Source organism: Ranitomeya variabilis, chromosome 7 (assembly GCF_051348905.1).
Source record: "Ranitomeya variabilis isolate aRanVar5 chromosome 7, aRanVar5.hap1, whole genome shotgun sequence".
Lineage (NCBI taxonomy): Eukaryota > Metazoa > Chordata > Amphibia > Anura > Dendrobatidae > Ranitomeya > Ranitomeya variabilis.
Window position 1 is genome coordinate 165,257,179 of NC_135238.1, and position 13,437 is coordinate 165,270,615.

General features: G+C 45.8%; 1 protein-coding gene across 2 annotated transcripts in view; it reads right to left on the bottom strand.

Annotated features, from left to right (window-relative positions):
* ACADL (acyl-CoA dehydrogenase long chain) overlaps positions 1–13,437 on the bottom strand; it is a 37,610-nt gene that overhangs the window by 7,724 nt on the left and 16,449 nt on the right. For both annotated transcript variants that reach the window (XM_077272232.1, XM_077272233.1), the window contains 7 exons: positions 12,048–12,185; positions 11,799–11,963; positions 11,650–11,716; positions 7,651–7,815; positions 6,215–6,316; positions 4,311–4,424; positions 1,763–1,890 (listed from right to left, as the gene is read on the bottom strand). In XM_077272232.1, coding sequence (XP_077128347.1) covers positions 1,763–1,890; positions 4,311–4,424; positions 6,215–6,316; positions 7,651–7,815; positions 11,650–11,716; positions 11,799–11,963; positions 12,048–12,185 — 879 coding nt within the window. The remainder of the gene's footprint in view (positions 1–1,762; positions 1,891–4,310; positions 4,425–6,214; positions 6,317–7,650; positions 7,816–11,649; positions 11,717–11,798; positions 11,964–12,047; positions 12,186–13,437) is intronic.

Sequence of the window (13,437 nt, forward strand, 5' to 3'; positions counted from 1 at the left end):
CTGGGGCCCCATGTTCTGCCTGGGGCCCCTGTGCTCTGCCTGGGGCCCCATGTTCTGCTTGGGGCCACTGTGCTCTGCCTGGGGCCCCATAAGCTGCCTGGGGCCCCTGTGCTCTGCCTGGGACCACTGTGCTCTGCCTGGGGCCCCATATGCTGCCTGGGGCCCCTGTGCTCTGCCTGGGGCCACTGTGCTCTGCCTGGGGCCCCATATACTGCCTGGGGCCACTGTGCTCTGCCTGGGGCCCCATATGCTGCCTGGGGCCCCTGTGCTCTGCCTGGGGCCCCATATGCTGCCTGGGGCCCCTGTGCTCTGCCTGGGGCCCCTGTGCTCTGCCTGGGGCCCCATGTTCTGCCTGGGGCCCCTGTGCTCTGCCTGGGGCCACTGTGCTCTGCCTGGGGCCCCATATGCTGCCTGGGGCCCCTGTGCTCTGCCTGGGGCCCCTGTGCTCTGCCTGGGGCCACTGTGCTCTGTCTGGGGCCCCATAGGCTGCCTGGGGCCCCTGTGCTCTGCCTGGGACCACTGTGCTCTGCCTGGGGCCCCATATGCTGCCTGGGGCCCCTGTGCTCTGCCTGGGGCCACTGTGCTCTGCCTGGGGCCCCATATGCTGCCTGGGGCCCCTGTGCTCTGCCTGGGTGTAGGACACTGGTGACGTCACTTATCTCCGGACATTAGCTCCGGACATTAGCTCCGGACAAAGCCACGGAAGTTGGCACAAATTGCAGGAAGTAGTATTCTAGGCAATTATATATTAGATTGTGGATGGGGATTCTAGTTTGGCTTTTATCCTAAGTTATGTGACAAGGCTGATATTGACTTTTAGGATTGCAACTTTCAATCAGTGGCACTAAAGTTCTAGTCCTCTTCTCTGAAGAGGCAATTTGCACATTTAAACTCCAAGAGGAGCATTGCAAGGCTGAAAAGCCTCCTCACAGCAGAAGCCTAGCTAAAAAGTCAACCCAGCAGTACGTAAAAAAAAAAAAAAAGAAATAGAAGATAAGCATAACCCATCGATAGGATATTTTTGTGCTCATGACTGCACATCTGCTGGAAGTTTTACATATCAAACATCATTATTTTCTGCCGTTTTCCTTCCAAATACATTTTGTATTTCGCTACTGATTTTTTGGGACATTTAATGTGAATCTGTCCACCGGCATTGTACCTACTATATGACTATAGAATTGTGTCAGAGAAAACAAGCCAATAAAAAAACCATCCAGCTGAGAAAAAGACGATAAAGAGGGAGCCTATTGCTATCACATAAAATAACATTTACATTCTTACGTCAGGAAAGTATATAAGTGGTGACCACCATAAGTGTAGTCAAAAGAAAGTCCGATAAAATTCTAGAGTGTCTCCAATGAACCGGACCAATTTGTCAGCCGACATACCTCCAGTGTTAAATAGAAGTGTACTTTATGTGCTTGTAAAAAGGGCAATTTAATGCCTACTTTCCTTTAACCAGACAATGCTCTGAAAAGATCAAGTGAAAACAAATGCCAGACTTGTGAAAGAGCTAAAAGGACAGCTCCATGGAGACTGGAACGGCAATCAACAAGCTTAACCCCGAAGACTTGGGTAGACTTTTCCGAGAAATGGAGAGGACCTGATTCATCAACTAAAGAAAAGACACATAAACTTTCATGCAAATATTAAGGAATCCTGATGCAGGTTTACATTGAAAATAGTACAATACAAAAGTAATAAAACAGGAGTGTGTACAAGTGTGGGCTTCTGTGGAAAGCATCTTTCTCATGCATACCAATATTTTGCCATGGAAGCGGTTCCAGAATCCAAGCGTCTATCTGTGTGAAGCTGGAGGCAGTTGTCTAAGAAGGTGCGACCCACACAGATCTGCGTTTTCATTTCTGCCAACTTGTGTTGTACGGTCTAGGAAAAAAAAATACATGTAATAAAATATAAAAACTAAACCGCCTAGTGCCTTGTACACAATTAACATCACAATGAACTCTGCATTCATACTGCATCTTTTCTGTATGCACCAGGAAAGCTCCAGCATGTGTGTCAAATATACGTAAACATTCCCCCGATGTCCTTTTGGCCTCAGTTTGGGCCATATATTTTTTTTTGCTGCCCAAAATAGCTGTTGATATTCCATGCAGTAAAAAAAAAAAAAAAGATATATATACTACACACTGTATGTTTTACTCAAACGTCCCGGTTCCAGTGCTGCTCTCTCATGCCTTTCCCTTTTTGCTGAGCCACAGCCAGTTTGGTCTCTGTCCAACTGCTGATGATTCTGTCCTATCACTTCTTGGGAGAGACTCTTTATACTCCCCTTGTACCTGCATCTTTCCTGGCTATATTTCAAGACAGATGGTGTTTGGAGATCCAGTTCCTCAGCTAGGGATTATCTTACCTAGTTAAACTCTGTTGCTTTTCCTACGGTTGTTTGTCTGTCTTCCTCCCCAGTACCCTTTCCTTTCTTTTACATTTGGGGTCTGGGAGTTTTTTTTCCACGTATTCAGTTTGTTGTGTAGTTCTTCATATTTTCTCTCATCTTTCCCCGTGTGTCTCTGTGAACTGACGTTTGCTCAGATTTTAGTGTATTTCACATTGCTTATAGAGAGGGTGCAGTTAAGGATATTCAGGGTTAGTTGACGTTGAGCGGGAGCGCCTTGCGTATACTTAGGGTGCCAACCTCCGAGGTCAGGCAGGGACCAATCACGGTCAGATTAGGGACTTTCCTAGTCTGCAAAGGGACCTGTCAGGTTCAGGCGTAGGTCTCACCTGGTTTGTACATTACCTGTGTGATTGTGCCTATACAGACATAACATGCTCTATGCGCCTTCCCTCTCCTGCGGCGGGCTCTCTCTGTTCTTGTGCGCATGCTAAGCGGGTAACCTGCTGTACCAAAATGCCTGACTGCACATATTGCTCTGCCACTCCAAGGTTTCAGCACTCTCATCTCTGCTATTCTAAGGTCCCTGTCGGCATAAACAGCTCAGCTGCTCCACGTGCAAACCAGCATGTTCAGCTCTTCTTATCCTCATTGCTCAATGTGCCGTCCGGCCTATCCAAATCCACTGCATTAATTCTTCTGAGTTCATGCTGCTTACGGTTTAGCGAATCCCACCTCAGCGGGTGAGCCATAATAGTACATTCATTTAAAGGGATATCCCTTTATCATAGAGGCATGCTGCATTTATCATTTAATATTGTGTCTTGTAGTAAAAACAGCTGCCTTTTCTTCTGTGATTTTTTTTTAGACTACTGTAATTGGCTTTTTCTGGCACTCCCATAGGCAATAAATAAAATGCTAATAACTTACAGATCAGTAAAGGTGGTGGAGGGAGTAGGTGACTACTGGGACCCCTGCTGAACCCTAACACGAGGCCCTGAATTAGAGTGGTTGTCATGCATGTGCACCACCTCCCAAAGCATTCTCTGTGGGACCACTACAAGATGCAGAGCACTGTACTCCGCTACCTCCAGCATTCCTATAGAGAATGAATGGATAAGGACGCACTCCATTGCTACAGGGCTTTTCAGAGTCATATTTTCAGGATCAGTGGGGATCTCAGCAATCGGCTACTTTCTGATCCAGCTGCTATCACCTATTCTTTGTGTAATGTTGGGACTAACTCTTAAAATAGAATGTACAGTACATACAGATTTTGTTAGGGAACTGCCACAGATATCACCCTATGGTTTGTAAAGGTTAAATCCACATTGAATCGACAAGCAGTGGATTTGAAAATCCGCATTTTATGCCAATTTATAAGCAGAAAATATCTGCAAAATAATCAAGACGTGATCTATTACGTATTATCTACATGTGTGTTACTGAACTACACTGTAGATTTTCCTCTGGAAACAGCACAACTATCATGTAACATGTGCATGTGCAAGCACCTTACTGGGTTTCATATTAAATTCCCGCTATTGTGTTCTGAATCTTATTAACTTTGGAATAACCTTTGTCATCTAGATTCATAAAATACCCTTAACTGCTTTACTTTTCCTTACAGGAACAGTATATCTAGGTCCAAGGATGGTATCAGATCAGAAAACAGGGAAACATCTCTCAAAAGTATGACTGAAAAGGAAAGATCTGAACACCTGCATTATCCAACCTGAGAAGTTATGGAGCCATACAAGGCCAAAGTCTCGACAAGTTGTTGGAAAATGTACGATATTTTGCATATTTCTCTACTTCCAGGTTCAGACTGCTCCCACTTACAATAGCGATGATTTTTGTTAAGGGAGTACATTAGGGCACTGTACGTATTGCAGTTACCTCCATCACACATTACTGTCATTGTTATTTATCGGCGTCTTTATATTACCTGTAAGTGTGCAATCGTTTTTCCGAAGGCTTTCCTCTGCTTGACGTAATTCCTGGTTTCTTCAAACATGAATTCACAGCTAGCAACCGCCATGTCGGCTATCAGGAGTCTCTCCTGAAACGTGACAATAGGGGAAAAAAAACTATTATGACTTTTCGTCCAACTGCTTCTGCTGGAATAACTGATCAGTTTTCCTCGCTTTTGGTCCTGGAGGTTGGGTTCTCTCTTATTGAGCGTTAATGGCATATCTGGTGGACATGGCATAAAAGACTTTGGTGGGAAAAGACTAACACAAAGATTTTAGAAGAGCTAATGCATTCCCAAACTACGCAATCCATACACAATACAACGCACACACAAACACCTGTAGATCCCAAGAAGTTAATGCCCTGGGCCACAGTCTTCTCAACTTTGAGGCTGGTTGAGCTGTAATCTTTTAGAATAACTTACTCACACAAATTGGCTATAGACTTCAGAAAGCCATTTGGTGAACACCTGTGCCTCCAGACCCACTACCCCATATGCAGGCACGCTTGACCAAGCATGTGATGTGGTGAGTAGATAGGAGCAAGATGCTGCCAGGAACCTCCACCAGGGGGTAGCTTATCACAGATGAGAACAAATCATTGGTTCATTTAACATACCCAGCCCGTCTTTTCATCCCAACATCTGTCATCCTGGGTAAGATGGAAGACCCCCATACACAGTAGATAGTTGTCCGGTCCCTCCAATATTCATCTAATAGTTATGGCCACCTTCAGTATTTTTACATCGATGACCTTTCCATACTATAGGTCACCAATATAAGATCATTGGGGGAAAGACACTCAGCTTCCCGGCAGGTCAACTATCATCACCTTCAGCACTGGCCAAATATAAGGCTATGTTCACACGGTGCGGTTTTTGCTGCGGATCCGCAGCGGAATTGCACTGCGGATCCGCAGCAGTTTTCCATGTAGGTTACAGTACAATGTAACCCAATGGAAAAAAGGACCCGCTGTGCCGACGATCCTTTTTTCCACAGGCAAATCCGCAGCGGTTTTGCCTGCAGAAAAAAGAAGTACCATGTCAATTCTTTCTGCAGATTCCGCTGCGGGTTTCCAGCAGCACCAATAGGAAACTGCATTTGGAAACCCGCAGTGGAATCCGCAGAAGAAAAAGGATCCAAAACCGCAGCTAAAATCAGCGCTGAATTTAGCTGCGGTTTTTCAAAACAGGACCTGAAAAAAAAAAAGATGAAAAAAAGGATCGTGTGAACGTAGCCTAAGAAGTCTACGGAGAGGAGCCCAGCAGCTCCATTAACTATTTAGTGGCTGCTGCCGAGTAGTGAAGATCAGCTTTTCTTCTTATCAATGGAGCTGATCTGCAGTACCTGACAGCAGCCACTAAACACTGTGGAGAGCAGCAGGGTTCTGCTCCAGTCACCACTTACATTTGACCAATGCTGGCAGTGACAATGGCCGATCAGTGGGGGGACCGGCTTTCTCACCCCCACCCATCTTATATGATGACCTATTGTAAGGCTAGGTAATCAACATAAAAGTACTAGAAAATGCCTTTAATTGTCTACAGTGAGCTTGTGCTGACAGTTTGCATCTATCCTTTAGCACTTTGCTGTGCAGTGCCTAGTAGTCTAACTGTCCCACTGCAGTGTAGGAGCTGACCTGTTAGTGATGTCCATGGTCAACCTTATTGATGCTTTCAAAAAGCCTATATAAGTGTAATTTCTCTAGACGGCAACCCAATAAATCACCTTCACTAATTTTTCATAGCTATTAGTGAATTTAATTTTCGCATTTACCGTTTGGAACACTAACCTTCTTGGAGATCATGTAAATGTTCATCATCTTGCTGTTATTTAATCTACCGCTTCCTAAAACATGTAAAAAAAAAAGTGTACTTACCTGGGGAAGTTCTTTCATCAGGTAGTAGAAGCCTTTATTTTCTTCTCCCAGTAAAGCTTCAGCAGGGAGTCTGACATCTTCAAAAAACAACTCTGCGGTGTCCTAGAATGAAAGCAAAGACAGTAAAATGAATAGCATTATGCTATATTCCATCACAGGGAAATTGACATTCAGAGGGAAAAGTCCACTTTAATGTTCTGCAAAATACTTTACAAATCCCTGCAGACGAACATCTTAAAGGGAATCTGTCACCACATTTGACCTATCTAAACGGTCACTATGGGAATACAGGTTATAGACAGTCCTACTTGTATGTCTCAGATCTGTTGTTGATAAATCGTCTTTTATCCATTTATATAAATATCTTCTTCCAGGCTCTGAGGAGGGCGCTGCCTGGAAGATAACTCTGCCTCCAGAGCTTGTTTTACATAAAGGGGGAGTTACCAGTGTGAGACAAGTAACTAACACAGAATAGGAGAAATGACATTTGTCTTCTTGAAAACACTTTTTTTGATTCTCCCTCAGCTCTGCTGTATTGCAATAGTATTGCAGCCCTGTCTGCCTGTGAGATGGAAGCGGAGAGGAACCTGCAGATGTGTCAGGTATAATCACACACAGCCCTGCAGTTACATCAGGAGAGCAGAGAGAGGCCATTACACATCACACTGGTAACTCCCCTTCATGTATAATCTCCGGGGGCAGAGTTATCTTCCAGGTAACATCTTCCCCAGAGCCTGGAAGAGGTCATTTATATAAAGTGATAAAAGATGATTATCAACAACAAGACATCTGATATGAGACACACAGGGAGGACTGTTTTCAGCGGTCTATAACCTGTATGGCCATACTAATAGCTTATAAAGGTCAATTGTGGTGACAGATTCCCTTTAAGGAGTTCAAGAATAAAAAGACAATTGGTTTGTAAACCACATAGTAACTCAAATGTTCTATTACAGCTCATAAATCCGAGTGCTGTCCCTTAAGAAAACAGGTTGCACTCGAACCAATGTTATTCAAGTGCAGATTAATTATTTTTTTCACTGACCGAATCGGCATGTGAAGAACAAAAATCACAGTATGCACGAATTTCCAATGCAAATAGCATGAGACTAGCTCAATCAAGTCTATGGCTGCTCAAGAAAAACTGTATGCCACAGTATAGCATCCGAATTGTACAGATACATTGCAATTGGGTATCACAAGAAACTGTAAATGATTAATAGCTGCTGTAAGAAAGCAGATTTCACATGGCTTGCATATGGATGACAAGTGAGAACAAAATCGTCCCCTTTTCTGGATGAAACTGAACGACCTCAAACAATAGGACTGAATCCCATTCTATACAGAGCAGTAGTACAAGTGTTCTGCAAGAGCCCTACATGTAATGAGAAGGTACAGACATCTAGGAATCAGCATACAGGTTTCAGGCCACTTACCTGTGCCTTCAGACCAATTTTCTCCAGTTTCTTTCCCTTGATGAAACCTTTAGTCCCATTGTCCACGAGGAAGAGGCTAATACCATGAGCCGGAGTGCGGGCCTCACGGTTAGTCATTGCCACCACAATAACCACATCACTCATAAATCCATTCGTAATAAATACCTACACATAATATATACTTTATTAATACATGTTCGTAAAAAAGATGTATAATAAAAACTTCAAGAAAGAAAGTTCATGACAAAAGCATCAGGTATAGGTATAAACATAGTGCAAATAGTCTAAAAAGTGTAAAAAGACTGTATGCAAAATATAGAACGTTGAAAAAAAACAATAATAAAATGTACTATATAAATGTATACATCCACTGAACATGGATCAAAAATATTAATAAATAGAATATAAATTCAGTGGAAATATAAGATTACAGGCATACCATCAGTAAAAAAGAGAGAAACTGATAACACAATCAAGACCCCGACGTACGTTTCACCATGGCTGTCTCAAGAAGAAAATACAATAACTTATACAGGAGTAAAATAGAGTGCACAGGGCAGCGAGGTTTGTCAGCTACAGTACGGTGTATAGACAGCAGGCAGCTACTGTAACATGTGTTGTGGGGGAGGTCACATTGAAAATTGATTTGGCTGAAGACTGAAATTCTGTAACAGAAATTTGTGCCAAATGTTGCCAGATGCCAAATACTTCAATTTTTTTAAGGAGATTCTCACATTAAAACTCTTCTCCCCACTCATCGGAAATTCTGAACTCACAACGAGGTCAGACCTTCCTTCATCAGGGTCGGAGGCATTACATAGTACCAATGCCCTTCATTATGGGAGGGTTCGGGAACTAGGAGTTGGCACGAATCTCAAGGACATTTTCAAAGTCTAAAATACGAGTCACTATTTGGTGACTGACCACCTAACAAGTCAAGAAAACCTCTGTACAGCCCATGTCTGAAGTTCATTAGGTAGGCTAAAGAACCTGGCACTCAACTTAATGCTTGTGAAAGATTTATTTGTAGTACCAACAAACGTTTCGGTCCCAAATTCGGGACCTTCATCAGTTACGTACTAATGGACGTTTTGGGAAGAAAGAACCAATGGTAATAGACTGCGTCAGTTAAAAGTTAGGGCCATCAGGTGAATAGGCTTAAGCAGCGAGTGTTCCTGGCCGAGACGCGGCATCCACCGCTTGAGACGAGCGGTGGATGCCGCGTCTCGGCCAGGAACACTCGCTGCTTAAGCCTATTCACCTGATGGCCCTAACTTTTAACTGACGCAGTCTATTACCATTGGTTCTTTCTTCCCAAAACGTCCATTAGTACGTAACTGATGAAGGTCCCGAATTTGGGACCGAAACGTTTGTTGGTACTACAAATAAATCTTTCACAAGCATTAAGTTGAGTGCCAGGTTCTTCAGTCTATTATCACATGGTGTGGGAACCTACCTGAGCACCATCATTAGTAGTGCACACATACTCACCTTATATGAAGTTCATTAGGTGACCTTGTAGTACTAATTTAATACCATTCATATGTTTATGGACATGTATAAATATTTCAATGACATTTATAAAAAAAATAGATTTTTAGCGACAATTGGACAAATCGCACTGTGTCTTAAAATTAGACATTTTACAGCAATATTGGTCAACTTTCCGCCTACATAATTAAAGGGTCCGAGGGAACACTAAATCTCCACACTTCTGCAACAATCCCACCAGTTCACGTTGTCCTTGCTTTTGATAGCGGATGGCTCTGTGAGGTTCGTCTCTGCAACAATGGGATTCCTGGACGTGTGATTTATCCCTAGATTTCACATGCTCATCTATAGACATGAGATACATATATAGGTTCTATATTCATATACTAGCACGTTTGCTCCAATGCTGAATATGGAGTATAGTATAGTGAACAATGAAGTCATAAGCAGAGAAAAAATGAAGACGTGTATAGACTAGAGATGAGCAGATCATTTCACGTGATCCCAGTACATAGTCCAGGTCAGTAGTCTCTGGCGGTAGACAGGAGCTGCACAAGCTGAGTTACCCTCCCGGATCAGCTCATGATTAGAAGCTGATGAGACATCACCTGTGCACCGGGCAGATGACGTCACGCCAGGTCGGTGAATCCAAAGTGGCTCTGGGGAACAAAGAATCTCAAGAAGTTCTCAAGCCTCCTGTCCTTGGCCAGAAAGTACCCACCTGCACCCTTTCGTTGTGCAGTCCACCCATCTCTAGTACAGATACAGCTGCATATCCTACTGTGAAGCAGGGAAAAAGACATGGAACTTCTGGCTTGTAGGTGCCTAAGTAGGATCCTATCCCGTAAAGTAGTAGATATGAAACGTGGCACTTAGATGAGAGTGGTGGGCACCGCTTACATACCACGTCGCTATTTCTCTTGGTCATGTTTCACTCTGAGCAATTTGTGTACTGATGAAGCTCTATTGTTCTGACTAGTTCAGAACCGTGAAAACAGCAATTTCAGAAGGCAGAGATAGTAATAAATCTTGTGCTTTCTCTTTGGAGAGCATGGCCATTTTGGACAGCTGGTTCCCCGCGCCTGTACAATCTCCGTGCAGCTTCTGACTCTGCAATGACGTTCTAAAATGTCCTTGCAGAGCAATATGCGGAGTGGGTGGACTTTTTAAGACGTTGGTGGTCCGCAAGTATTTAACCCCTTCACCCCCGGAGCTTTTTCCGTTTTTCACTCCCCTCCTTCCCAGAGCCATAACTTTTTTATTTTTCCGTCAATTTGGCCATGTGAGGGCTTATTTTTTGCGGGACGAGTTGTACTTTTGAACGACATCATTGGTTTTACCATGTCGTGTACTAGAAAACGGGAAAAAAATTCCAAGTGCGGTGAAATTGCAAAAAAAGTGCAATCCACACTTGTTTTTTGCTTGGCTTTTTTGCTAGGTTCACTAAATGCTAAAACTGACCTGCCATTATGATTCTCCAGGTCATTACGAGTTCATAGACACCTAACATGACTATGTTATTTTTTACCTAAGTGGTGAAAAAAAATTCCAAACTTTGCTAAAAAAAAAAAATAAAAAAAAAATTGCGCCATTTTCCGATACTCGTAGCGTCTCCAATTTCATGATCTGGGGTCGGTTGAGGGCTTATTTTTTGCGTGCCGAGCTGGCGTTTTTAATGATAGCATTTTGGTGCAGATACGTTCTTATGATCACCCGTTATTGCATTTTAATGCAATGACGCGGTGACCAAAAAAACGTAATTCTGGCGTTTCGATTTTTTTCCTCGTTACGCCGTTTAGCGATCAGGTTAATGCTTTTTTTTTAATTGATAGATCGGGCGATTCTGAACGCGGCGATACCAAATATGTGTAGATTTGATTTTTTTTTTATTGATTTATTTTGATTGGGGCGAAAGGGGGGTGATTTAAACTTTTATGTTTTTTTTATTTTTTTCACATTTTTTTAAACTTTTTTTTTTTACTTTTGCCATGCTTCAGTAGCCTCCATGGGAGGCTAGAAGCAGGCACAACGCGATCGGCTCTGCTATGTAGCAGCGATCATAAGATCGCTGCTACACAGCAGAAATGCAGGTGTGCTGTGAGCGCCGACCACAGGGTGGCGCTCACAGCTGCCGGAAATCAGTAACCATAGAGGTCTCAAGGACCTCTATGGTTACCTTCCTGATGCATCGCCGACCCCCGATCATGTGACGGGGGTCGGCGATGACGTCATTTCCGGCCGCCCGGCCGGATGCGGTAGTTAAATGCCGCTGTCTGCGTTTGACAGCGGCATTTAACTAGTTAATAGCGGCGGGTGAATCGCGATTTCACCCGCCGCTATTGCGGGCACATGTCAGCTGTTCAAAACAGCTGACATGTCCCGGCTTTGATGCGGGCTCACCGCGGAGCCCTGCATCAAAGCAGGGGAGCCGACATCGGACGGTATAGATAGTACGTCCGATGTCGGTAAGGGGTTAAAGACGTTACGTAGATCAGCATAAAACCTCACCTTGCTGCCATTTAAGATCCAGTCACTTCCATCTTTCTTTGCATTTGTTCGCACGCCCTGCAGATCACTAAAAGGACAGAACAAGAAAGGAGATCAGGATGTTAAACCGCACAGCACAAGATGTAGAGTTACAAATCTGCACACCATACCTTCCAGCTCCTGGTTCAGTCATTGCTATGGCCCCAATGCATTTGCCAGCTGCCATCTGAGGGATGTACTTCTGTATCTGGCTCTTACTACCATATCTTGAGATATAAGGCATCACTATGTCAGAGTGAAGACTGAATCCTGGACCTGTGCAATTCACGTACATTCTGTAGACGGAGATATAAAAGTTACAGAATGTAGGGTATCAATAAGTAATGCATTGCCCCAGCATCAGTGACTCAAGAACTTACTGTTCCTCCCATACAACAGCAGAAGACAAGATATCACCACCAATGCCTCCATGTTCTTCTGGGATGGAAGCACCTAGGAGCCCCTGCTGACCAGCCTTCTCCCACAACTCCCGGCTCACCTGTCCAGCTTTCTCCCACCTGAAAAGTTCAAAGAACACAAAGCACCATGATTCAATTCCATATCTATAATATAACGCTGGGAGCATCACTCTTTCCAAAGCCTTTATAGACTGCGCAAGCGCAAGCGCCGGCGCAGTCTGGACCCCACAGAGCGACGCTCCCAGGAGATCGCGGTATGCGTAAGCACTGAACGCACACCGCGATCTCCAACGGAGAAACAGGGACGAGCCAGGAGGCGGAGGGTGAGTATACTTACCTGTCCCGTTCCACCGACGCCATTCCGGGCCATGAATATCCCCCTGCTCCCGGAATCGGCGCCTGCGCAGTCCGCGCTTTCCGGCGCCATTTTCTTGAAGACACATTGCAGTGTGTCTTCAAGAAAATGGCGCCGGAAAGCGCAGACTGCGCAGGCGCCGATTCCGGGAACCAGGAGGACACAGAAAATGGCGCTGGAAATGAATAAGGTACCGCAATTAACAAATTGCTGTGCCATGAGGCTGTGGCACTTCATGCCACAGCTATTTATACTTACGTCACTTACGTCCACAGCCGCCGCACCCACCACAGCCACCGCACCCAGCACAGCCACGCACAGCCGCCGCACCGAGCACAGCCGCCGCACCCAGCACAGCCACGCACAGCCGCCGCACCCAGCACAGCCGCCGCACCCACCACAGCCACGCACAGCCGCTGCACCCACCACAGCCACCGCACCCAGCACAGCCACGCACAGCCGCCTACAGCCGCTGCACCCAGCACAGCCACGCACAGCCGCCCACAGCCACGCACAGACGCCCACAGCCACGCACAGCCACCCACAGCCGCCGCACCCACCACAGCCACCGCACCCAGCACAGCCACGCACAGCCGCCACACCCAGCACAGCCGCCGCACCCAGCACAGCCACGCACAGCCGCCCACAGCCACGCACAGCCGCCGCACCCAGCACAGCCGCCGCACCCAGCACAGCCGCCGCACCCAGCACAGCCACGCACAGCCGCCCACAGCCACGCACAGCCGCCTACAGCCACGCACAGCCGCCGCACCCAGCACAGCCGCCACACCCAGCACAGCCGCCGCACCCAGCACAGCCGCCGCACCCAGCACAGCCACGCACAGCCGCCCACAGCCACGCACAGCCGCCGCACCCAGCACAGCCGTCCACAGCCGCCGCACCCAGCACAGCCACGCACAGCCGCCCACAGCCACGCACAGCCACCTACAGCCACGCACAGCCGCCTACAGCCACGCACAGCCGCCGCACCCAGCA